The following is a 27,826-nucleotide window of genomic DNA, read 5'->3' as shown; positions in this document are numbered from 1 at the left end:
AGGAATATTCTTGTCTATTGCATTTATTTTCTATGGTATTTTTGCAATGGACAATGTATACAAAAAAGAAAGCTGCTTTTATTCTACTTCAGTATACATTATCAAATACAAAAAGTTCATTGTGGTTTTGTAGTTGTTGTTCAGTTATAATAATATCTTGTTTCATAATAATAAAATATAATACATTTAATATGTTGCTTCCTGTAAAATAAGTGTGGATTAGAAATTAAATGTTTGATGCAATAATGAAGATAATGTGATGCTCATTTTTATTTATCATTGTCTTTGTATACGTTTTTAGAGACATTTTGAGGTCTCTGTGAGTTTGCATTCATATCATACCATCATTATTGTTTGTTGATTTTAAAAAATTGAAAATCTATTGCATTTATGTGTGTTTGTATATTTGTTGCTGTACATCTCAAAACAGAAAATCGGTCTCTTGTTCTATTGATTTTTTTTGTGTTACAGATTGATTTAGTTGCATTGTTGTAACTTCTATATTTTTTATACAATTTAATATTAAGGTATTATTTATTCTTTCAAATTTAAACATCAATTTTTCTTTTAATATGTAGCCAATGTTTAGTCAAGTAGCTTTTATCAAATATTCTTTATTCTTTTTTTTATTTTTTCCAGATTTATTTTTATTTTCCAACTGTCTGTTTTTGAAGTTAGTTATCAATTGATTTGCATATGGTAAGCTGTTGTTGCTTATATTTTTTATATTAATTATTAGTATGTAATCGTATTGAATTTTATGTTTAATTGAATATACTGAATAACTGGCTATTTTATTAGGATGAGCATGTGTTTTTTGTGATAATTCTGAATAATAAGAATAATAATTATTTCGGTTTATTTTTTCAACTAAATGGATTTTTAACACAATTTAATACTAAACATTTATTTGGTCTCTTTTAGTAAAACTATTAATATTTTTTTGGAAAACAATTGCTCAACTATAATTTTGCATTTTATTTATATGTACTTAGATGACCAAATTTTTAATGTTTATTAATTCCTTGATGCCTGTATATGTGAGTTGGTTATGTAAATGTAAGAAAGTACATCATACTATTTTGTGTATAATAATTTAATTGTAAGAAATATGATAATGATATAATTATAAATATAATAATATAATAGTTGCAATTTTTTTTGCACAATTTCTTTAATAAACAAGTAATTCAATAAATGAAACATAAAAATTATGTTTATCATTATGTATGTACTTATTTACAAAAATAAACTGTTGATTTCTTTTCGTTTTTTCACATTTTTTTGTAATATGTGTATATTAAACTTTATCGGACTTGCTTAAATTAATGTATTGCATTTGTCCAAAGTCAAAGTAAATGTATTTAATCGTACAAATTCTCAATTTTTTGTTTTTTTTTATTTCATATATTTTTTAGATTTTTTTTTTAATTTTAATAAAAACAAAATTTCTCCTAAATATTTATCTTATCATTTTTATTTATTAATGTTCGAAATGTTATTTTCATTTTGCTGATCAGAGTGTCAGCAGTGTGTTAATGTAGTATCGTCAAGTTTTTGATACAATTAAGTTGTTTAATTATAATTTAATAATGGATAATTTATTATTTTTTTTTCATTGATATTGTGTTACTTTGAGACTACTTCTAATAATTGCGTACCATACAAGTTTTCTTATTATTATATCAATATATTATAATATTTTTAAGTGAAGGGCTTTAATTGTTTTATTTTCCTTTTTGATACATTTTTTGAATACGTTAACGCTTAAATTCAAATGTGTGATTAATAAATTTATTCATTGTAATCATTGTGATCAATTATTCTCAATTTAACAATGAACATTTTTAGTTTTCATGAATGTGCTCATTTTCTTATTGCAAATAAAGTTCATCTGTTTTATACATATGCCACTTTTATTGATTTTTTTTAAATTTATAATATTACGGAGACAAAGTATGTAAAGATGATTCAATTTAATATTTATATTGATGATAGACATACATATAATGAATTTGACAGAATGTGATATATATTTTTCAACTCGTGTTAAGATTCTGGAAATTCTCCACGCTTTTCAATCTATATATTTTTTTTGTATATATTCATATATTTTTTGTAATTTTTGTTTTTATGTATAAAGACAGGATGATTATGATTATTGTTCATGATTCCACACATACATATATAGTTTTGTTTTATATAAAACAAGTTATGTATACCGAGATGTCGTATTAGAAAGTACACAAAGTCAATTTCCTCAAATGATATTAGAAGCTAGTCATTTTTAAAAAGTGCTTTGCTTTAGGGATGCAAGAAGTCTATGAAGGGCCATTTTTGTATATTTTTGTTATTTAAATACTTTATTTGTAAAAATTAACATACTCTTTCTTTTAATATTTATTTAATTCTTCATTTTTTAAGTTTATTCTTTTTTGAAGGCACTTTAGATCGGACGTGGCGGCCCAAGTAATAAATTTAATTTTTGTTTTTACTTGTGGTATGTAGATATCATTTTGTGAATTTATTGTTAACTTGTGAAATTTCGACAAAAATTTATTTGTTTATTCCAAAATTTTATTCAATTCAAATTAGTGCCAATTGATTGCCAATATTTTTTTCGTCTGTTATTTCATTGCCAAAAGTTATTTGTTTTACCAAAAACTTGTGACCTGTAAAGTGCTCTATTGTACCAGTTATGAATGTAACTATTTCAAGATTTTCTTGCCGAATTGTTTGTTTGTGTTGCCTTCATTTCTATTGTAAATCGGATTTTGTAGTTCTGGATTGGATTATATTACTTCAACTATTTCATATTTGAGAGCAAAGCACTATTTTACAAAGGACAACATAGTTAAATATGTCACTGAAAAAATTAAAAAATATTTCATTTATGTATTAAGAGAAAAATTTAATTTTTTTTTAGTAAAATTAGACATTATTTTTAATATTGAATCAAACATTGTCATCGATTACATAGACAAATAGTATTCATAATATTAGGATTTTCTTTGTGTACATACTAATACCAATCTTTCTACATAAATTGTTAAATCTATTATATTACTGATCTCATGCAACTGACATGTCGAACGTGTTTTTTTTATATTATACAATTTTTCACGAGAATGACTATTTATTTACCTATTAATTATTTTTTTTTTTGAATCCAACAATTTTACATGTATAATATGCTTCATAATATTTATTATTCAATATATAATTTTATTCCACAATAGTTTTACTTATTTTATAATAATTAATAATCTGGTAGCAGAATAAAATATTAAATTTTGTAATGGTATTTTTTTTTCATAATACCTAATAATAATTATTATTAAATAAATTTTTAATTTTCGTTTCGTTTTTTGTCTATATATTTTTTTAGATAAAATGTGATTTTCCTTTGGATATTGTCGTGACTCAAAAACTCTTTGGACATTAGAATAATAACAAAAATTTATGCTATTTATTCCACTTTTGAATATCGAATATATGTATGTGATGAATTACTGAATCTCCATTGTCATATATAATTATTGATTTGAATATATAGTATTAGTTTATTATACATCAAATTAAAATGAAATACATTTTTTTCTGAGCATTTTTTTGAGACAGTAGATTTACCTCTTTCATTAATTATTGTTTTGTAAAAATTAGGGTTGACCCTTATTTTTTAATATATGTATTTAATATATCTGATTGAATTGATTTGAGCAACTTCTTCTGTATCTTTTTTTTTTGTTTTTGTATACATGCTATTTTCATTTTCTTTGGCTATTGTTATTTCATTGTAAAATCAAATAATGATTATTTGTACGGAAATACCTTAGACTTGAATTAAAAAAAAACGAAAATATATTTTTGAAAGAGTTAAATAAATTCAAATAATATGAATAATTAATATATTTTAAAACTTACAATGTATTTAATACTTTTTTAATATTATTAATATTAGTAATTGTTTGTGATTGAATCTAAAAAACTAAAGAATGAAACAAAGTTTTACATGGTATTTCCATACAAATCCAGGCTATTGTGTTGTGTTGTTGTAACATTTATGATTAATTATCTTCATTTTCAGGAAGTGTTTAAGAAACCTAGGATGTGTATTACATTTTTAAAACATAAAAACATAGTTGAATATTTGATTTACTGTAACTTAAAACCGGATTGTTTATAAATCATTCATTATATATTGTATTTATTTTAATGGAAGCAACCCATTATCTTGTATAAACTTGTCGTTTGACGAATTGTTTATTTCTATATGTTAAGAAATAAATAATTTCGTCACATGTTATTTTATTTCTTTTATGGTTTTATGTTATAATGTTGTAATATTAAATGTGTTTTAGTTTATTATTATTAATTTATAGTCTATTATTATAATTGGTTATTGATAGCATTTATGTTGGGTTACATTTTGATCTTTCCTTCGTTATTTTTATTCTGGGCTAATGTGTTGTATTTTTTTTCTATTGTGTCAAATATGCTGATGTTACATTGATACTTTTACAGTTCGCACTTTTGTTTTAATATTCGTAAAATCATTCCATTTGTTTGTTTGAAGGAGATACTTGAAAAGTGCCATATGTAATGTATTGTATATAATTAAATGAAAATTGCTCAAAATTAAAGATTTAAAATTGAAATCTAAATATTAGTATTGAGTTGATTTTTAATAGTACTTTTTGATGGGAGAAAATCACACTATTTTTATTTTGAAAATTGAGGTCTCTTAAATGCATGAACGACATTTTTTTTGATGATAATAGATGATAGTGTATATAAATACCAGAATATTAACTATAAAAATTCTGATACATATACCACAGGGTATTTTAAATATTAATTCTCTTTCGTACAATTTTTCTTTTTTATTACTTTTCCATAATTTTTTTTTTATTAAATTTTGTGTATGTAATTTTTTTCATTACTTTTTGTATATACGAAAATATAATTTAAGGCAGATTTTGGTTAAAAATTACACACAATGTCAATTTCATTTGCTCATTTTAAAGATATTTTGTTATCATTTACTCTTATGTCGTAGATTTTTGGTTGTGTATCGCCTGTGTTAAATTTAATTTTATTTTCTCTTTAATTATTATTTTACGATTATTTTTTAAAGATAAGGCGCGAAGGTGCTTAAAATAAGCTTGTACTCTTTTTTGTGATATATATTTAAAAATACATTTATTTTTTCATTATTTTAGATTAATATATAAATTTTTACTTTGCTTTTTGTGTTTTGATAATTTTAGAACGGGACCCACTTGTGTTCCAAAATTTTTTATATTACGCCAAAGTTACGATTTCCAGGTAGTTTAATTTTTGATGGGTTTCGTTTTCCATTTAAATATTTCGTTTAGTTTTTTTTACTTTATTTTTGATTACTAAATAAAAGTTTTGTTCCAAAAATTATTTCCGAAATGATTTTTAAATATATATGTTTGTATTTACCAAATGAAAAATCGATTTGAACGTTTGAAAGGAAACTAATTTTTTTTTTGGTTTTAAGAAAATAAAATTAAATATTACCTGATGTTGTTTGAAAATGGTTCGCCTGTAAATAAGAGTTGATTCGATATTATTTGTTTTTCATTATCGCTTATTTCGTTCTGCTATTTTGTTGTATTTATTAATCCATCTGTTACTGTATATTATTTTTTTCAGAGCTATCTTGTTATGTGTGTTTTTTTTGTGTGTAATAGAATACAAAGTGACAAATAAAATAATTGCGAAATAACTTTATTTGTCATTTTGTATTTTAATAAGTATTTACTTCAAAAAAATCTTTGTTTATTGCCTTGTAAATTGTTTTTAAAATGTCCGGTAAAAGTTGTAAAATCTTAAAATTAACAACCATAATTGTCCAAATATGGCCTGAACCTGTTCATATATTATTATCATTTCAATTAAAAATCTATTGAGATAGACTCCTCATTAGATATTTTTGATCGATTTTCAAATATTTCGGATTTTTGTATTCATTGTGTGAGAGGAAGAGATTTGCGGTATATATTAATATTGTTTTAGTGTGATTGAACGGTGATAATGGTAAATTTAACCATAATATTTGATGAAAGATGTACTTATATCATAAATAAAAGATACTTGAACAAAAATGTTTACATTAATTATTTATCCTTGTTGTGCAAAAGTTTTTAAATATATACTCGTCTTGAGTGGATTCTATTGATCCACAAGTTAATAAGATTCCTTCTTGAATGATGTTAGTTACCAAAGTTTATTGTAACAATAAAGTTTCCATTGTTGTGTGATGCTCCATGATTTTTATATTTATACTTTCATTAAACTGCGTGGATGTGCGTGTCACTGGTTCATCATTAGTTTTTTGTTTATTTAGATTTTTTGTATTAAGATAAATACATTTTTTTACTTTACAATAAATTTTATACATATTAATTAATAGTTTTAAAAATATTTTACACTAGTATGCACCCAGAAATCGTAATGGATTATTATATTAAATATATATATATGTATATTGTATAACTAACATATTGACAACAGTAGTGATTTTTGTAATTTTGCTATTGTGAAAAAAATTTATGAGTATTCCGTTGTTGCCAAAAATTTAACTAGAATTGTACTTTCCAAAGGATGGATGTAATCATTTGGTTGTCAATATAATTGTTATGTATTATATATACAGTTAATCCAGTTTTCTTAAATAAACAAGTTATTTAAATTAAAGTCATTACATTATTTTCTTGTCATAAATGAATTTTATTATTTTTATATATAATTTTTTGAGGTAGATTTAGATGCACACAATTTTTTCTATTCATTAGTAATGTTTGAAGTTGAAAAAAATGCATATGCTGGCCAATCCATTCAAGAGATGTAAATATTGAGAAGTGAGATCTTTCCATATAAATTAATGTAATGTAGGTATTTCATATTATGGAATTAAAATTTTATACTTCAGGCTACTATTTTGTAGGATGCATACTATTTTTTTTTACTTTTGTCATAAAATAGCTTCCAAATGTTTTGTAAACAAACTTTGTTTTTTAAAATATATCATGTGTTTTTAAACACCACAATGAAATGCAAAAAAGCATTTCTTTTAATTGATTCACATATTTCAATCAATTTTTAATTCTCTCCTATAAATTTATTAAATGTCTTGAAACTAATTTTTTTTCCCGATTGACTTTCTTTATATTTTTTAATTCGTGATATTTTTTTAAAGATGATCATTGCAATGCATGTGGTGTGGTATCTATTTTATTGTTATACTGTACACAACTGAAATTATTGAGAAAAAAACGGTGTAATTTTTATGTTACATGCTTTTATACAAAGTTTGAATTCCCTTTTGATACAATTTTTGTGTACTCTATATAATTAAAATGTCCAATGATTTGTCACCTGTCTATTGTATATATTTAAAATAAAACTTATAACTTTTAATATTTAGCTTAAATTTATTTGTTGTCATTATATTACTTTACATTAAATTCATGATATCGGGTTATATTTATTATTATATGTTATTGTGTGTGGTGTGGTTTTCATGGCTGCTTAATATTTGGTCGTCGTGATCTTCTCGTTACTTACTTGTATGTGACGGATCATTAGTTTGAGTAGGTCATTAATAACATTATCTATTTTTGAGACAGATAAAGACATGTTTTGTTTTATTCAAGTTCCTTCAAAACATAAAATATGTTGCTGTACTCGTAAATTAAAATTTGTGTGTATAATAAAAAATATTGTTATATCGTCATTTTGTTTGTTTTCTTCAAAAATAATAAATATAACATCCCTAATGCAACGTATTTATTGCATTAAGTTTTGGTTTATTTATGTTTTATCACATATAATTTATTTTATATGCGACTATGCTATTGTAACAAATTGTGGTAATTATAACTTAATCCGGTTTCTTATATATATATATATATATATTTTTAAATTTTTCATATTAATATTTATTTGCTAGTACGCACTTTAATATAAATATTTTTAATGTTTCATCATCGTTTTTTTTTATATATATATATAAGACATTTGGTTCTATTGTACTTTGTGTGTGTAAAAAATATATGGCAGTAGTTTTTGTTTTTGTATTTTTATGTTACTCAAAAAATTGAGCCTTTTTCCTACAATATATCACCATACAAAATTGCCACTTAATTCTGATAATTTTCTTTAATAAGAAACATTTATACTATTAAACATCTGATCACATTTTAACAGTCTATTGTTGATTTTTATATATAAATTTATATTATTTATATAATGTTATTTCAATATTGTATATATTTTCTTAAGATTTTGATTTATTTTTTGAATATAATTTATTTGGGCTGATATATTGCAAAATTATAGGTATGTAAAATGTTACAACTTTCTTTCAAAAGATTCCAAATTATATATCCGAAATTCATGCAATCCAATATTCAACCCTCAAATAATTTATTTAATGAGTCGGCCTGGCCTATCTTGACATTCATTTTATACTCTTAAAGTCAAACTTAGGATGGAATTTTCTTATTTTGAACAATGAAAAAAAAATAAAATAAAAAATACTTGTGATAACACACAGACTGATCTTTTATATTTATTGGTTTCTTTGTATATTAAATTTGTATATATAAAAATATAAATATATTTATCATTATTTTATATACTCTGTATACGTGATAATATAAATATATTAGTTTTTCCTATTTTGTGAGTTGTACTTTAAATTATTCCGGTTTATGTATATCAATGTTACATGTTTGCATGCAAATCGATATACACAATTTATTCTATTGTAAATAAAAAACGATTTTTATACTAATTTGAAAATAAATCAAAAGTATTCGGACATATTGTTATATTGTCTTGTATGTTGCTATTTTAAAGTTTGATTGAACTGTGTGTGTCGTCGTCGTATTATTTGATTTATTCCCTTCATTACTTATTTAAAAAATGTTAATTTTAATGTTGCATTATTACTATTATCATATATAAAATGTTGTGTTGTACATCAAAAAAATACCGTTTCTATTGTGAAATAAAAAAAACATCTAAAAAATGGTTTATTTGTATCATAGTACGCTTTAAATGTATTTACAAGCTGTCCAATTGCGTCTTTACGTGTGTGAAATTTTCATTATTTTACTGTGTGTTGTGCTTAGTTTCCTTCTTTTATCATAATATTTATTGTTTGTTACTAAGTTACGATTTTTTTTGTTATATATATCAATTGAGAAATTTTGAATTTAGACCTAAATTTATGTATATGTATTTATAATTTTGCAAAAAAAATGTAAACTCATTTAAAAAACATTTCAAACTTAGGATGTTCCTTTCTTCTTAAAATGTAGATTAAATATTCTTTGTCAGATTATATGATATGAATGTATTGAATATTATTTGCTCTATGCATTTAGTGGCAAATTTACCCCCAGCCACTGTTTCGTTAATTTTGTTCTTATTTATTTAGATTTTGACGTTTTTTTACTTTTTTAGACAAATTTTTAGTTCTATATTTAATATATATGATTTATTGCATTGTATTATTGAACAAAAATGCAATCTAATATTTTAAAATCATGTACATCAAATACAGAGCTTCAAATTTTATTTCAAATATTTTTAAAATGTATAATGTGATCAGAATGTCTTATTTGAAGAGATATTTTTTGATTTTAACAAAAATATTTTAAATAAGGATGTAAAACTATAAATATAATTTTAGAATGAATTTAAAATTTAATTTAATATAAAGAATTTTTTTTGTTGTGTGTTTACTTTTTTGTTTGCTTTTTTCACCAAAATTCTTTTTGCCAAAATTTAATTGATATACATGTTTTACCAGCATATTATCCATTTTTTTTTGCATTTTGGCTTTTATTATAAGTTTTCGCTTATCATTTTTACGTTATATTTTGGTGAGTGCTATTTTAATCAATTTTTATGAATTCCTTGAATTCATGCTATTGTTTTTTGTGGATAATTATAAAATAACAACAAAAATATTTGTTACAGTTGGACATTTTAATTATATATTCATACCTAGTTTTTTATTTGCGTATTGTTTGTGATCTTTTTGTGATAAAACGTTTTAAAACGAGATTATTATATTGTTTGGTTGATTTACTTAGCTTCTTATTTTTAAGACTATTGATATATTTTATTCACACAAAATTAATCATCTCCTGTATTTAATTATGGTTTTGTGACTTTTCTTTCTCATTCTTATTTTTTAAATGTAATTTGTAAATGTATTTTTATTCTTAAATCAATACAATTTCAATACAAGGTGTATTTCAAGACATTTAATGAATAATATCAAATCTTTATTAAATTTACTATAATAATATTGTTGTTGATGTTGATCGACAAGCAACATATTAAACATACATTGTTGGTATATTGTTTTTTTTTTTTTTGTAATGTGTATTTTATTTAATTAATAATTATGTTTAAGACAATCCTGTTTGTATGTACCAGATTTTTTATTTGTTGTTACATATTACTTTCACTTATGTGGCTATTGTAAGTTGTATGGCTTTATTTTGAATGACAAAAAAACATAAGTATAAAAAAATAATGCATTTGCTTGTCTTAATTCAAAAATATTTCAGATCAAGTTAGATATTTTTTTATAATATTTGAAGTCAGCATTTGAAACAACTGTTTGGTTTATATCTATTTATTGTATCCCACGAAATTGAAGAAGTCATAATTTTTTTGCAGTTATATCATAATATTGTTAAATATATTTTTATTGTTGAAGCAGAAAACTTTTAACCTGTTTATTATTGGAAACTTAAATATAAGATATTCATTCAGTTTTGTTATGTAGTTTGAACCGTGTCACTATTGTATTTTTTTTTAATTTGGTCTACCAAAGGATGGGTGGAAAATTAATTTGAACACCTAAACTCGCTTATGTATATATACATAACAAACTTCATTTATATCTCATTATTTTATATTGAACTTGATAATCTTCCTGAATAAAATTAGGATGACGACTGTTTTGTTTTTTTTTTTTTTAATAATAATAATAACTAAAACCAACTATACAATTTCGTTGTTGTTACTTATTGATATGATCTTATTTATAGTTTTTTGCACACTGTTTGTAACCTTAGAATTACCATTTATCATAATAAATTAAATTTTTATTTGAATGAATAAAAAAATTTCCTAAACTTCCCATTTTCTACGCCATATTCAGAGCACCATTTGATTCTCACATAACTTTACCTAACCTCTAAAAAATATTTTATACATTTAATGTTTTTCTTAAAATTTATTGCCTAAACGTTTTAAATTTGACCTAAAGCTTTTTTCCGAAATATAGCAAAAGCAAAAACAAACAAATATTTTTTGTTAACACAAGGAACTTTCGATTTAACTTTTTGTTAATTTTTTTTTATTTTTGAAAAAATTTGGACAAATAATTTTGCTAATAAATCCTAAATTTCAATAAATATATAATAAATTTAAATGAAAAACATTTCCATTTCATTTACATATACTGTTCGGAAAATCTCATCCTTATTATACTATGAAACTTTCCTTTGTTATACATGTATCACAATCGTAGCTTTTCTCTGTGATGTAAAACATTCCATTCTTTATCTTGTTGTATCATGAAGATATGGTCCATAATTATTTTTTTGCACTATTCTGTAAAAATATAACTTACGTAACTGAAAACAAGTAATATATAAAATAAAATAAAACAGAAAGAAAAAAAACATAAATTGATAAATTGGTAAGTATAAAATTTATTTTCATACAATTTTTCTATAAAATTTTTTATATATAAGTGCATGTGCTCATTATGTAATTTTCATAAATTAATGATTAATCGTAAATAAAAGTAAGATATTCAAAAATTATATTATTTAGTTAATAATTCATAATAAACACAAAAGTCAGGCATCGATCAATATTTATAATTTTTTCAATAATAAATACAAGGGTATTTTAAGTTACATAAAATAAAATAAAATGATAGAAATAATAATATAATAAGTTTAGGATTATGTTATCAACTGAGAAATGTAACAACTATCAGTACTTAGTAATAAATGTTACATTTCCACAGAGTTGATGGACTAGCACAAAATTTATTGGTGACAAAATATATTAAATAATATAATTGGTTTAGAGAAATACCTTTGGTTTAACTGATATTATAATATATATAAAAAAAACAATATACAGTATACTAAAATATATGTACAATAACGTATAGAATAGTGCAAAGTTTGTATATATTATTATTAATATAATATATATTACATTCGTTCTGTTCTATCAATGGTGTGTACTTTGGGTGAAGACAAACTAAAACATACATTTCTTAAGAATAATATCTTAACATAAAAATTATATGTACTAATCAAGATATTTTTTTGGTTATTTCAGCTGTTTCAGAAAAAATTTCATTATTTTACACATTTTGTTTAAGACATCCTTCTATATCCTTGAATCGAAAGCAAAAAAGGGAAAATTGTGTTTTTTTGTGAATTCAGTCAACCACGTGACCCTCGCAACGGTTATTGAGTCTTACAAAAGTAATACAAAGCTGCGCCTTAATTACTTACAGCAACGCCTTAAGTAACGGTATTGTTTCCTCGTATTTCTGGCATTTCCATTCAACCCAAGTACTTTGCATCCCGAAAAAGTTGGAATAAAAGCTTTTTTTGAAATTTGTGGAAAACTTATTCTAAAAAGTGTATGAGACGTCTCAAAGTTCTGACAAATTTCTGAAAATCCAACTTAATTTTGGTATGCAGGTAGTCATTTAATTAGGTTGGAACTTAAGTGTTTTCCTTTCATGGAAAAATAATAAAATTTTCTCAGTACGAACACCAATGCCCATATGAGACCCAAGACTCAAAAACCTTTGCACATTGGTCAAGTGTTTTCTTGATAGTTCATTGACTTCTAAATTTTTATGCTATTGTAACTTTAGATTATAAAGATCCAAAATTTAATCCCTTATTTTGCTTTAGATTCTATTTTTCAATTCTTTAATAAAAAATTAAATGATGTTCACAATATTGAAATGAGTAATAAATTGAAGTAAAAAATATAAATATATTTAGTTACGTGCTTACTGACTTTATGTTCTTGTAGTTATTGGCTTATGTTGATCCAACCGATTTGATCTGCAAATTAGTTTGTAATATAAAGGAGAGAATAGTTCTCTTCTACAAAAATTGATTGTTTGTGGTGATAATGCGTGGCTGTTCATTTATTGGGTCCTGTTATTGCTGTATTTTATGCTTCTTTTTTTCATTTGTATTAACTTTGAAACTGTTAGCGCCAAAATCGATTCCAGAATATAATAATTTTGTTTTAGCCTTCATGCTTTCCATATTTTATAGAGATCTTTATTAGATCTTTATATTGTATAAGGAATGACTAATGAATGCTAAAGACTCGGTTGTGTGCAAAATTTCATTTTTTTTTTCGTTAAACGGTATTTCACTTTCGTAGTTCAAAAATTCAAATAATTTTGTAATTAAAATTTTGTTTTAATTTTTTTCTTAAATTTCGATAAAAATTTGTTTTATATACTTTTTCATCTCTTTTTTTTTACAATTTTAGTACTTTTTGAAATGAAGGCCTAAACGCGAGTATCGTCGATAGTTTGCAGTCGCTTTTTGGACGTAAGCACACTACATTATAGGAACCACAAAATGTTGTTAATATAATTTTTATATTTTTTTACTTCATTATTTTTTGTCATTTAATTTAACGTTAAATCTTTTAAATTTTAATTTATTTTCCTAAATACTCAATTTTCATTTCTTTTGACAAAATTCAGAAAATGAGTATTCTTTAAAATTAAGCTTTTTTTTAGTATGTATTTTTAATAATAACTATGTATGCCTAAACTATGAAATTTTGTATACAATAAATTTCGTAATTTTTGGTACAACTCACTCCTCCTCTCTTTGATGTTGTTGGTGACTGTTGGTGGTAATTGATGTTTGTAGTAAGCCGTTTATTACTCCAATTGTTCTAAAAAATTTGGAGTTTTAAAGTAATCTGGTACTGGATCATCGAGACGTGAAATGATTTTGTAGATCGATTTTTTCCATGATTGTTCTGTATCCTTGCCACTTTGAATTGCACGGAAAAATTCACGTAACGTTTGTTCAACAACAAATCGGAAGTTTGGTGGTACCTAAATAAATATAAAGCAAAAATTTTAGAAAAGTGTTTCAAACAATAAATGAAAATAAATAAAAAATAACCAAAGGTGATCTAAGAATAAATTCACCTGTAAGCAGCATACCTCAATATGATTGTTCCGATTGTAATGTAAATTCAATACACGGTAAATTTCACTGTCATTTGTGATATGAATATCATCAACATTCTTCACGCCTTCACTAACAGCCTGTCGAGCATATTTTTCCATTTGGATATAGTAGAATTCCCTGAAAGAAAGTAAACAAGTGACATTAATATCAATTTCATTTATTTTATTATTTGTTTAATCAAATTAATAAAAATGCAGAGAAAATTTAATCAAATTAATTATTTTACTCAACTTAATTCGATGTATTGTTATGAATACCAATGACGGCATAATAACTTTCAACCTTTCAATGTTTCAATATATTCATATTTCAATGTTTAACTATAAGTTAAACATATACTTTACATATACACATTTCGAAGTGTCCTTTAATATTCTTTTTCTAAAGTCTTTGGATGCGTTACCATTACAAGTATAGTTTTTATGAAACTTAAATTAAATCCGCATTAGTGTAATTAGTTATTATATGAAAAAGAAATTGTAAAGAAAATGTTAACGCTTCGTTTCATTATACGTTATAACAAAATTACATGCCAATTAACTCAAAATACATTATTGAAGTTTCGTAGATTTGAATTCATTGAGAATTTTATTTTCTGTGTTTTTTCGAGATCGACACCTCTGTAGGTTTTTTCTTTATTGTATATCAAAGAAAAGTAAAACCAAAACGTTAATTAAAAAGTATAAAACATCGGAGTTGATCCAATGCGATATTAAATTTATCAAGCTATTTTAATGCATTAGGGTTTGTTATGGAGCTCTTTTTAACAAAATAACCCGTTACCCTTCCACGATTTTCAACACATTGTTGCAGAAATCCACGTAAAAATAGACAAAAAATTGTGCTTGACAAAAAAAATGCGCAAAAAACAGATGCCTTTCATCTTTTAACCGATCATTTACAATCACTTTGTTCTTTTATAATCAACTATGCACTTACAAGCACGCACTTAGATGCATGCATAACAATAACATCAACGATACGACAATCATAATTACTGCAGAAACGACTAATCAAAGTAATGAATGAGCATCAGGTAAAATATGCATAAGAACTTAATTTGCCAGAATGTGTCTTTTGTGAACGTCAGTATAGAAGCAATTAGCGGGATAAAGGAGCGAGAGAGAGAAAACCACAAAACAAAAGGATAGTTATCACTAGAATAAACAAAAAATCCACTCATGATAAACGTGCGAATGTCATACATGTGAATATGTGTTTCATTAATGAGAAAGGATGATGAAAATGCCTTAACGTTAGAACACAATGGGTTTGATATGAGACGGTTGTAAAAAATGACAAAACAACGCGCAATAACAATCAATTAAAGCTGTTCACAATAAATACACAGCTTAGTTGTTAATTATCTTGTGCAAGTGGTGAGAAACACACTGAAATATTTCACAAAAAATATTATTCAATCATTCATAAGACAAACAGAAATTATTAACATATAGGATTCTCACAGCTTTTTATCTTCATTGTTCTCATTGTTTAGTATCCTAGTTTATATGTGAGTGTTTAAGGGCCTCACATAACATGTTCGCACTTTTGGTATTTTTTTTTTATTATTATTACTATTATTTCAACCGCAGATTATTATCATCATCATCATCATCTTTCACATTATAGTTCTTATGCACACACTCAGTAAACAAGCCGTTTTCGGTGCTTCAGTCTCTGCTCTTCTACCAGTTATTTTCTACAGTTACATGTACATAAACGTGCTGTCGCTTTACAATCTAAATAATAGTTGCTGCAAGTGCTAGAATGTGAAAAGGCATGCACTTATGACAATATCATATAAACACGTTGTGTGTGCCAGTATATGCTATTGGTGTTAAAGCATACTAATAATCTTTTTAGCAACACCTTCATATAATGGTATAATTGCTATATTAATATGAAACGTACGAGAGCTGGTGCCTTAAACGTAAACTCGAATTATCGTCACCTTTTTAAACACCGCATTAATTTTCGTTTCATGTGTGCATGCTCCACGTATAATAAATGCATTTTAGGTGTTAAATGGCTTTTGCTAAAGAGGCTATGTGATACTTCAATGAGTGATAATTGTTCTGAGAACACACATTCTGGCAAATGATCAAAGAGCGATATAATAATTAGTTGATGTTCTTCAATTGAATTGAACTCATCATAATTAATTATTATTTATTTTGGTTTCCTTGAGATATTTTTTATTTTTTCCTTGAGATATTAAGTTTTTTTTTACTAAATAAGAGACTGATGAAAAGCCGTTAAAAATTTAGGTTACTCAAGATAATTTACTTTTTAAATTTTCCCACCAAAAATACCCTTATATCGCACATGGATTGCTTCCCTCTTATTTCGTCTTCCTTAAGGATTTCTTCATGAAAACCGTTTCATTTCTTATTTTTTTTTTGCATTATCCTACTCTACCTACAGATTTAATGAATTCTTTCAGGAACTATATATGAGAAGGGTAAGTAGTTTTTAAATAAAAAAACCTTTGTGCAGAAAAAATAGAAAGAATAATTTCTTATAATTAAACAGTTTGGATTTGTATGCAGCGATACGTACATAAAACGTCTTAAGCAGAGGGAAAATAATAGAACATATGCCACAGTATAGTAAATAATCGGCAATAGATCACAATACAAATATCAAAAGGTGTTTCGTTTCTGTTAACTTTACGTTATACAATACTTTAAAGACATTCTGCATGCTTATGCACAAGCACAAATGTCCCCCTATCCTTAAAAAATTCTTATTTTTGAACGCCTTATGATTTTAACGTATTTTTGTGTATCTATAAGGTAGGTATAACAGACGCACAATACCAGTAATAATGACTATTGTTATTATTATTAATGTTAAGGTAAGAAAATTTAAATGCCCAAAAGACGTTGTGTGCAATACCGTGATAAGCTAATAACCGGTTTTTTAAGTTTCTTTCTTATCTACAGTATTATATCATTTAACGTTTTTTTTTCAAATACATGTTAATGAGAAATTCTTGAAGCTCATAAGGAATATTTGCAGTTTGGAAAACGGATAATATATATAGGTATATCACTTACCTGAAATTCGAAAACCATTTAACCAACTGTGCAGTATTGTTCTTGTTGAACTTGATGTCTGGGAAATACATCTTTAGAACAGCTGAGCTTGGGTATCGCACCCAGAAGAACATCAGTTTCGCCTTCCGCAAATGCATTGGAGTTAATGTTGACGAGTGCAGAGAAGTTATGGATTCGTGTTCATTTTGTAAATTGTTATTATTGCTATATATTGTTTAAAATTAAACCAAATAAAAGAAAAACAAATGAATATTGATACTGAAGGTACGCAGTTGAAGGAAATAAATTATTTGAATTGCATTTTATTCAGAGAGAGACACCAATAAGGTTTCGACGGAATTCGATTTTTTAAATACATTCTACGTAAATTGCATTAAAACGATACAAAATCTTATAAATAATTTGTGCTCTTGTTATATATCAAATTAGCCCTTATTTTATCGACTTAAGTTTTATATTGAAATACTCCGAATAAAATCATACACACTATTTTAAATCTTTTTAAACGAATCTCTACAAGTGTCTAACAGGGCTCTCTTTAATATCCACATGCTTGAATTGTGATTTGAATATAACCGATTGGTTAGGCAAACGTTATATTTTGTGTGTACGACAAATCGTAATAAAAAATTTCAAGTATGGAAAGCTAATTAATAATGAAAAGAAAAATAAGTGCTTCTAATGGAAAAAGACACTACGGCAAAATAAAATAATAAATACATCAAGGTAATTGTTTTATAAAGTTTAATTGCTTCTTGTGATAATTATATTACATATTTACGATAGCAAGATGTATTCAACTGTACGATTCTTGACACCATTAGAGCATTGTACAATTTTATTATTAAGTGGTAATTTTTTATTGATATAATTTGAAAATTGAACCTTTTTTAGATCTCTTAGGTCTGGGAGGAAATAAACAGACATATCGTGAGATCGACAACAAATAAAATCGCATTTTTATTTGATTATGAGGATTGTCATATTATTTCATTAGAAAACAATTTAAATGGGAGGAACAAAGCATTAAAGAAAAAAGAAAGCTTGTGTATGATAAAAAAATAAAGGGATTGGAAAATCGGTTTCAGTAAAAAAAAATATGTTAAGTATGTTTTTTTTCTCAGGTTGTTTCTTGTTCTATGAATGTACCTTAATTGTCTTTAATGATGCCTTATTATTTTATTCTGCACACCGAGTGTGGAATAAAAACTAACACAAAACGTATCATTTTAAATAACAAATAGTGACTCGAACTATGAATATTTTATGATGCATTGCAAAAGAAATGAGGAAAAAAATATGAAGGCGTATTTGTAAGTCGATAACGACTAACATTATCAAATATATATGTGTGTTTGTGTGTGGAATAGAAAAATGCAATTCAAATAAAATAAATCCTTCACCTACCTTTGTTCCTTCAGCATATGTTGTTGCGTTTGTTTCAATAAATAGTTGTTTAATAATTGATTTTTTGAAAAGGATATTGTAGGTTGCATTCCGTCATACGAGATGTCACCCGAATTGCAGTCCGAGTTCCTGTCATTTGCATCCATAGCTGCCCTGATGTGACTGTAGTCTGGAGAGCTACCGTGATGAGCAGCAGCTAGTAAGGCAGGATGAAGCATTGTTTGGGGATGTGGTAGTGGAGGCGAATCTCGTGGATCCATCATATTTCCGAGACCACCTGGCGGACTTGCACTCATGTGGTGCATGTGATGCAGCTGCGATGGCTGGGGGCCATGCGGATTAAAGAACGGGCTGTACGGCGAAAATACCTTTGATTCGTGCAACGACGGATTCGGAATAGCTACCGAGGTCGGCAACGATGGTAGCATTGACGTTGTTGGTGGGTGATATGATTGACGAGGAGAAGGGCTTTCTGCGGACACCTGGCTCGGTGCTTGGCTTGTTGGTGTCGGTTGACTGGCGTTGAACTGCTTGTTACCGCTATTCTGACTGTTGCTGTCGCTTGCAATATGGTTTGTCGATGCACCAATGCCGTCTTGTGCCAATATGCGACTCACGGTGCGAGGAGTAATCCGCGTATCTGTTACCTTATGACGTTTCTTCTTTGGTGTGACAACTAAGCTAAGGGCCTCATTTTGTTCCTCTCGAGTTGTTTCACGTGGCTCTGGAAGGCAGAACGGATTTGGATTATTGGGATTTCCTAGATTAGCCATTGAGTTGTACAAGGCAGCAGCAGTTACAGGACTCATGCCCTGTGGTGGTTTCGGTGGTTGAAACATTGCAGCAGCTGGCGGGGGACGAATATGAGGTGCCATATTATTAATTACATTTATATTTGGTGTATCATGGGAATTTGGCCCATTTACATGAACTGATGACATTCCCATACCGTGTGGCGGTACGGGAAATACTGTTCCATTCATGCGTGGACCATTTTGATTATTCATGTTAGTATTATTTGGATTGTTATTAGTGTTATTACCAGACAAGGGAGAGTTATTCATTATTGCCTGATTATTTGAGACATTTGAACCATTATTACCTGAATTTTGATTATTGTTTGCAGCATTTCCAGCACTGTTACTTCTGTCCTGCACCTTTGTTCTGGGAGACTTCCGGTCCAACAGTTGAGAAGCTAACATCAAGTCTTTACTAAATTGCTCACTTGCAGCTACAGCACGTTCGTTGGCTTTCCCTAAGAATTTGTACTGTTGCTTAAATCGATTTACAATGGTATCCACTAAGTTAGTTAATGACGTGCTTATTTCTTGTTTCAAAGTTTCAGCTAACTCCTCGAGATCGTTGCCCGAAATTCTTGGAATGTTGTTGTTTCGGATTAAGTTGTACCGCTCAGCTAATTCCGTTGGTCCTTTGGAAAGTTGTTGTTGTAAATTGTTGCCTTGCGCACCAATTTGGTTTTGATTTGGACTTTGTTGATTCGGTTGTTGGCTATGTCCAGAACTTTGTACATTTGAACTCATATTAGTTTGGGAATTCACACTGATACTGTTCATTTGGACTTGTTGCTGTTGTTGTTCTCTTTGCTGATTTAAAATTTCTTGTTGCTGTTGCTCAACTGCTTCCTTAGCTCTTCTCGCATGTTGCTCCATAATGAGTTTTTGGTACATAGCGGCAGCATGAAGACTCGAAGGGTTTTCATGTCCACCTTGCTGTAGGCTGGCTGCAGCGTCGTGCATTGCTTGTTGCTGTTGTAAATGCTGTAGAAACGGAAGTTGGCCATTAAATTGGGGTGGCAAATGAGGTGGTAAGTGTCCCTGCATTTTTGCGGACATCATTTTGCTCATTAATTGTGAAAGATTATTTGACGTTGGAGGGGTAGGCTTTTGATTCATATCCTTGAGTGGACTGTCCATTGGCAGCTTCGTCAATGGGGAAGTACGTTTATTTAACACCTCATTGTTCATGTCATCTTCCACAATGTCACTGGAATTTTCATCAATGTCGGGTGTATCACTAGTCTGATCCATTCGCGTGCATAATTGCATATACTTTTGTTGCATTTCTGCCAATTGATCTTGCATAGATTTTAATTGTGACTTTAGCATACTTTTTTCGACACGCTTTCGATGAATATCTTGTGGCTCAACGTCTTCATCGTCGTCGTCATCACCTGAATTGGGTCCAGATGAGTTATTGTTCATCATGAAATTGTGAAAATTCAAACCCAAGTTTAAGCCAACTGCAGCCGCAGCATATCTCTCCATCATTGTATTATCATGTTGTTGAGGATGATACAATTTTCGTTTCTTACATCCATTTACTTGTGCCTGATTCGAAGCACCTAAAGACGGACTTGCTCTCATTGATGATACAATATTCTCGACACGAGCTCTTTTGAGATCCATTTCAGGCTTGTTACCCGACAGAATGGGACTTGGAGAGTTCTCACCTTTGTCAGAATCCACATCCATTATATCGTCTTTCCCATCGGTCGCATGATTGGAAATCGGCGAGTCTAGAGAATTGTCGGAATCAACGGAGTTTATTCCCATATCGTCTTCATTTAAATCAATTTGTTCCTGTTTTGGAACGGGAATATTTGTGTCTCGATTGTTATTTTCTTTGTTTGAATTTGCATCTTCTGAACTATTTTTAGTGTTTTTATCATCAGCATCACTACTACTATTCAAATTATTACTGACATTTTTATTACAACTATTATTTTCACTGTTTTTACTATTCACATCACTTTGATTAGTATTTTCAGCAGATGTTGAATTTAAGTTGTTTGGACTGTTGGTATTTGTAAGCGCATTATCCGTACTTTTGTCATAGTTGTTGTTGTTGGTCAAATTGTTATTTTTGTTTAAAATTGTGTTATTATTATCTGGTGAGTTACGTTCGGAGCATGCACCAGAGCCACTTTGAGCACTTACTTTACGCAGCTCTTGATCAATCGCTAGTTGCAATTCTTTTTTCCCTTGCAAAATATTTCGAAGCATATGATGCGCCAAGTCATTAGTAGCTTGCGCAGCTGCTTCTTCTAACAATAATCCTGCTGTTGCGTCCATTGTTGAATTATTCACTAAACTATTTGCTGTTACAACACTGTTATTATTACATGAATTGTTTTCAGAAGAGTCTTTTAATGTTGCTTGTCCATCAATAATATTATTTGTATTATTATTTGCACTTAATAAAGATTGTTCAGAACCACTTCCAATATTATTGTTTAAATTATTTGGTGAAATCATTAAATTTTCTTGCTTCACCATTTGCGTTCGTCCTTGCAATAAATCGTTCAGCATTTTGGCCGGTCCATATCCAGTGGGACCAAAAAGTGAGCCAAAATTCGCTGCTTGTTGCTGTTGCACTGCAGTACTTGCACCACTATTATTTTGATGTTGGCTAAAAATAGCCCCGTACAAACCTCCGTTCATGAAGGCTGCCGATCTTGAACTAAAGTTGGGAATTGAAGAATAACTGTTACGAGGTTCACCCGCGTCCACACGTTGACGACTACGTTGCTTTTCTAGCAAACTACTGTTAATGTTATTACAAATACCGAATTGTTGTTTCTTTATCAACTGTTGTAGTTGAACTGCTGGCTTATTATCACCGACACTGTCGTATAGCAAATCGTAAGATGAATTATTAATATCCGATTCCTCCTCTGATGACATCATAAGAACACCAGCACTTTATTGGTCGTAAAAGACCATTAAAAAGAAGTGGGAGAGAAATTCTCCCTTCTCCGCTTTTCCTCACCCTACAAATCTTCTGTGCTATGCAGCGATTACGACGGTTTTTTCCTTGTCTCTATACGCGTAGAGCTTCGTGTTTGTTGAATCTTCGTAAATTTTCGTCGGGCCCCAGTCGTATGCCACAATTGTCTACCAGCTGTACGAACTGCCGCTAGTTAGTTTCGTTTTTGATGAAGACGACGTTCGTAACCCTGCCTTATATTTCCCCTTCCATTCACTAATAGAACTTGATGTTGAACATTGAACAGCAACGATGAACATGAAACGAAAAAATAAAAAATTGAACAAATTAATTTTTGAAAACAGAGAAAGGATGCAATTTATAAACAGCAGTTACTAAGATGTAAACTCTAAATTATATTCAATTGCATTTTATTGTAATTATTAATTTTTTTTATTCATAAATTTTATCATTTGTGTTAAACTGCTGCCAAAAGCACTATCAGTTGTTCGAATATGAAGCAGATGTTCTATCTTAAAGTAGGTACTTGAAACAATAATTTCATCAAACGTCAGTCAATTTCTTTGACGTGAAACTCGCGAGTTCGATAATTATTTTAAGAGTACCTTTAAAAGTTCGTTAAAAAACGTTCTATTTGACTGCTCATTCTTAAAAAAAAGTTGCTATAAAATTTATATGATTTTACTTCTATATGTATCACAAGATTTCCCTCCAAAACGTATGTTTAAAAATTAAATTCATATTGCACACACTATTTATCCGTCTGTCACGGTCTAGAGTATGTCCCCTATTTTGTTGTTTTGTTTTCGTATAGGTATCTATAAGACTTCTTAAAGAAACCACCGAACGTCTTGAAGAAAATTTAAAAGGCAACTGGCACACCTGGCAATTCATTTTATATTTTTTGTACCTTACCTTTATGCTTTTGATATTTATTGAAATGTGACTGGAAACGTACGTTGTCGTTTCGGTTGCAAACATTCGAGAGGTACCGAATAATTATTGTATGTAGTTTGAATATGCTGACTTTTTCTGACTTTTTCTTAGCACCTTCAAAATAAACGCACATGATCAAATTAAGAAGAAATCCCACCATTATCACGTATTTAAGTTTTGTAGGAAGGAAGTTGGTTAAAAATTATAATTACGGAAAAGTACACATGCTCATACACCTAAAAAAAAACGCTTCTCAAAAGGAAGCACGGCGTAATTATTTACTACTTAAAGAAATGATAATGTGATTTTTTGTGAGTATATGAATCCGTCTAAGGTGACGATTATTCATGCACTTGGTCTGTAAGTGTTGCAATGAAAAAAAAGAGGTAAACTGTCACGGCGGTTAACTTAGTTTCCTTTTAAAAAGTATCAACAAAAAACATTCAGGTATGACCAAGAAATGTGTAAGAAAGTACATGAAGCGTGAATTTTTACTTTAAAACATTAAAGTTTGTGTTTCAAACAAAAAAAAACTTATGGTTTAAAAAAAATCTTATCACATACAAAATGCATCTTTATGCACAACTACATTCTTAAAATATTTAAATTGTTGTGTGAAAAGAGACAGGATGCTGGTACATGTCAATTTTAGTTAAGCAAGGAAATCAAAGTGCTTCTATATGTTGTCAGGGTATGAAAGAAAACAATAAAAACTACAACTCTCGTTAAAATCATTCGAACCCTGTACTTTTACAAGGAGTTCGCTTGCACACGATGCATCTTAATAATTTAACTCTTTTTTAAATTGTATTATTGCACGCACAATGCATGTTCACAAACATATAGTATATCCGCTTTAAACTTTGTTTCACAGAACAGACACCAATATGAATATTAGTATTGCATGTAAGGAACAGCAAATTATGCAATTGAACAATAAACAATATAATGTCTCTGCGTCATTTTATTTTAATGTTTAATATACAGCAAAGTGCCGAAAACTTTCTTTAATATAACCTATATCATAAAAATGCAAATAAGTTGCTTAGTATGCGGAAAAGGAAGATTTCTTCATATTATGACAGTGATTATATTCTTAATTTAGCACAATATCGCAATAACGATTGAAGACAACCTTGCAGGAAGAAAAGTCATTGCTTTCATCAAGAATGGTTTAGTTAGAGTAGATTTATTTTAAAAACAGTCGCACCAAACGTCATGATCTTGCTTTGCGTTTGTAAATCATAATTGATATTAATTTACTCTTCACAAAACTTAAACTTTTTCATACTTAATTGTAACAATTCTAAGCTTGACACTTTCTTTCTTTAATTTATGCATTTATAACTGCAAAATATACATTTATAGTATATAATTGTTACGTTTATTAGCATGGGAATAAATATTGTCTGTTTATTTCTTATTTTGTTCGCGAATAATAATTAATATCGCGCTCTTCTTATAGTTTGCTCAGTCATTAACCGGATATTCTAATCAAAATGAGGGTATTTCTCTAAAAATATATCTTGCGTAATTTACACCAAAAAAATAAAAACACTTGATATAAATTGCCCGTCAAACGATAAAAACACAGAGCATACGTCTGGATCGCTTAATTCATGAATATTGATATGAGTATAAACAACGTTGAGTCATTTTTTGTTGCGCTACAAATGTATTGTTTTAGTAAAGTGTCTTCAATTTGTTCGTTGGACTCGCTTTTTAATATAAAATGCATGTTTGTAAATCGGACATAAGTTTTCTTAACTTAAACAGATTGGTACAATGATGAATGATTGAGAGACATCATCACCTCGAAACTGCACTTGAATGACAATCTTCTCAATGAATACTTCCTCCAAATATTCACCCTTTTTGTATTTGTCACATTTAGATTACATTTGTTAGATATATATTTTTATGTATATGCATATTAATAAGATAATCAACTGATGTTTTCTTTCTTCGCATCGTACTTAGATGAATGGCTTTATTAACTAAATGAATGAATGACAATCGGAAACAATTACAGAATTAAGGTTTGTGCATTTGTTTTTTTTTATTCTGTTTTTGATGAAAAAAAAGACTTTCGATCTCTAAATTTTTAAATATTGATTTTTTATTCATTTTTAAAGACACATAAATTTAATCCTTTACCAAACGAACTCTCACACTTGTAATGACAATCAAAAAACTCCCTTACATTGCAAAAACAAGTAAGGGTATTAGAAGAAAAAAAATGTCTACATCTTTTTAACCAAACATCAAACATATCTCAACCCCATTCTTTTCATTATTAAAATAAGAGTCGTTTTAAAGAATAGAACCGAGTTTTTCATGATATTTATTAAAATGCAATATACTATGCATTTTGTATAACATGTAGGCACGTGGAAAACACTTGTATTCGTTGAGGATTACAGCAACGGAATTGGTGTGGGTGCATCAAGACGAAATTCTTCCATTTTTTATTCATTAAAGGGGTAAATTTTTGCAATCTCGCTTCGGGTTTTTATTCATTATTTTGACAAGAAGTTTGGAACGGAAGGATTTGTGTACGTTTAAAAATTTTAAATGCATTAACAAAAAAAAAATTGGTGCACATGAAAAATGTCTGTCTGCTTCAATTTATGTGATTTAGTCCTCAAAGTTTCAATATTAAAAATTTCTACATTGTGAATTATTGTAAGAATTCAATTAAATCGATATGGATTTATGTTGCTATACTTTGTGTCATTCTTATGCCATACCAGTCGATGTGCGATGAAGAAATGATATGCATTGTTTAAAAGCGTATGCATGATGACGCCTAAGAGTTTTTAATATCAGTTGAAAGTATGTACTCGTATTCGACGCAAAAAAAAAGAGTTAAAAACCCAGAAAAAGAAATATACTCAGTTATATTGGGGGAGTTGTAAGGGAAACTGCATTTTTCTTACTACAATTAATATTGTCTGCATCCTCATCATCAACATCGTCGTTGTGTACACTTGAATCTGCAATATGCGAGGGATATTTCGCTTTGAGTTGTACATACACTTTTGGTTATCATACGAAAAAATGCAATCTTACATTTTTTTTCTCTGTGAAGGAACATGTCATATTCTCCGACAATGAAACACTTATAAATACAATCCTTTAATTTTTTGCGGGAGTAAGAAACGAGAAATGTGCAGACATTATAAGACTAAATGTATACAACGTATTTGTCAGGAAAGAAATTAAATAAAAAGAGTGTGCTGATGAGAATTATGTATGCGAAAATATAAATGAAGGTATTTTTCAATATCAGTCTTTGTAAAATGCAGTCTTTGCGCATAAAAAATTTTCTTAAAAGTCAAATGCATTTTGACAATTTCGACTCGTTGAAATTATGAAAATGGCTTTCCTAGTTATTCGTATATAAAATTTATCGGTGTATTGACCGCATCGCTTCGCTGTTTTCGTCGTTGTAGGGTATACTAAACAGATGCCACCACACCTCGCACCCCCACCGAATCAAAACGAAAAATAACGTGTATTGACATTGCGATGCAACATCGACTGTATGTAGTGCTGCATGTCTCGTGCACATTTCAAAACAAAAACCAAATGAAAAAGGGAATGTTGTTTTTACTGTCTGCATATTATATGAGTGTAGCGTATAGTTCATTCGTATAACAATAATAACAATAATTCTAGATAGGCGATGATGATGATGCGGACGAACAGGACACCAACTCATTCCACGAAGGCAAACATTGTGCCTACGTTAGTTGGGTTTTCGGCCTCTCCTCCCCAAAAAAACACTTTTTTGGCCCACTCACTCGGGATCTTATGCACAAAAATATCATGGCGTACGTAGCAGTCTCTTCTGCCTGTGATGTTGCAGAAAATTGCATCGGTGAACATTTATTTCAAATTTATATTTGAAATGTGCATTCTTCGATGCACGCGTGCAACCTTTTCACTACTGCCTATCCAGTCAATGTGCATCAGCCAGTGAGTTTTTATTTATGTTGTTGTTATATATGTTTTTATAAATTTTGAATTTATACAAATTTATTCGGGCCCATCACCGAACACAGTGGATGGCAGAAATAGTCGCTTGATGCTAGTTTGATTTATTTATTTTTCTCTGCACAAGAGTCGTGTGGTACTGTCACAGGTACGATACAAAAATAAAGTGCAGTTTTGAATAAACATTTTTTAACTTTCTACAGTTTCGTACGATGTACCTACAAAAAATATTGATTGGAGTTTAGGTATCGTGAATTAAATGCAATTGTTAAACTAATCATAGGTGAACAGCATATAGGAATAATTTGTGAAACCACCTTTTTTATAATTAAAGTTTTTTTTGTG

General features: G+C 28.1%; 1 protein-coding gene across 7 annotated transcripts in view; it reads right to left on the bottom strand.

Moving 5' to 3' along the window:
* Positions 1-12,321: 12,321 nt before the first annotated feature.
* LOC134833105 (homeobox protein prospero) overlaps positions 12,322-27,826 on the bottom strand; it is a 48,960-nt gene continuing 33,455 nt past the window's right edge. For 4 of the 7 annotated variants that reach the window (XM_063847303.1, XM_063847302.1, XM_063847304.1 and 1 more), the window contains 4 exons: positions 18,800-22,810; positions 17,393-17,596; positions 14,288-14,447; positions 12,322-14,191 (listed from right to left, as the gene is read on the bottom strand). In XM_063847303.1, the coding sequence (XP_063703373.1) occupies positions 14,012-14,191; positions 14,288-14,447; positions 17,393-17,596; positions 18,800-22,506 (4,251 nt within the window). In that variant the 5' untranslated portion in view covers positions 22,507-22,810 and the 3' untranslated portion in view covers positions 12,322-14,011. The remainder of the gene's footprint in view (positions 14,192-14,287; positions 14,448-17,392; positions 17,597-18,799; positions 22,811-27,826) is intronic. The other 3 variants (XM_063847306.1, XM_063847307.1, XM_063847309.1) reach the window with 3 other exon arrangements.

Source organism: Culicoides brevitarsis, chromosome 3 (assembly GCF_036172545.1).
Source record: "Culicoides brevitarsis isolate CSIRO-B50_1 chromosome 3, AGI_CSIRO_Cbre_v1, whole genome shotgun sequence".
Classification (NCBI taxonomy): Eukaryota; Metazoa; Arthropoda; class Insecta; order Diptera; family Ceratopogonidae; genus Culicoides; species Culicoides brevitarsis.
This window is presented reverse-complemented; position numbering and strand designations above follow the sequence as displayed.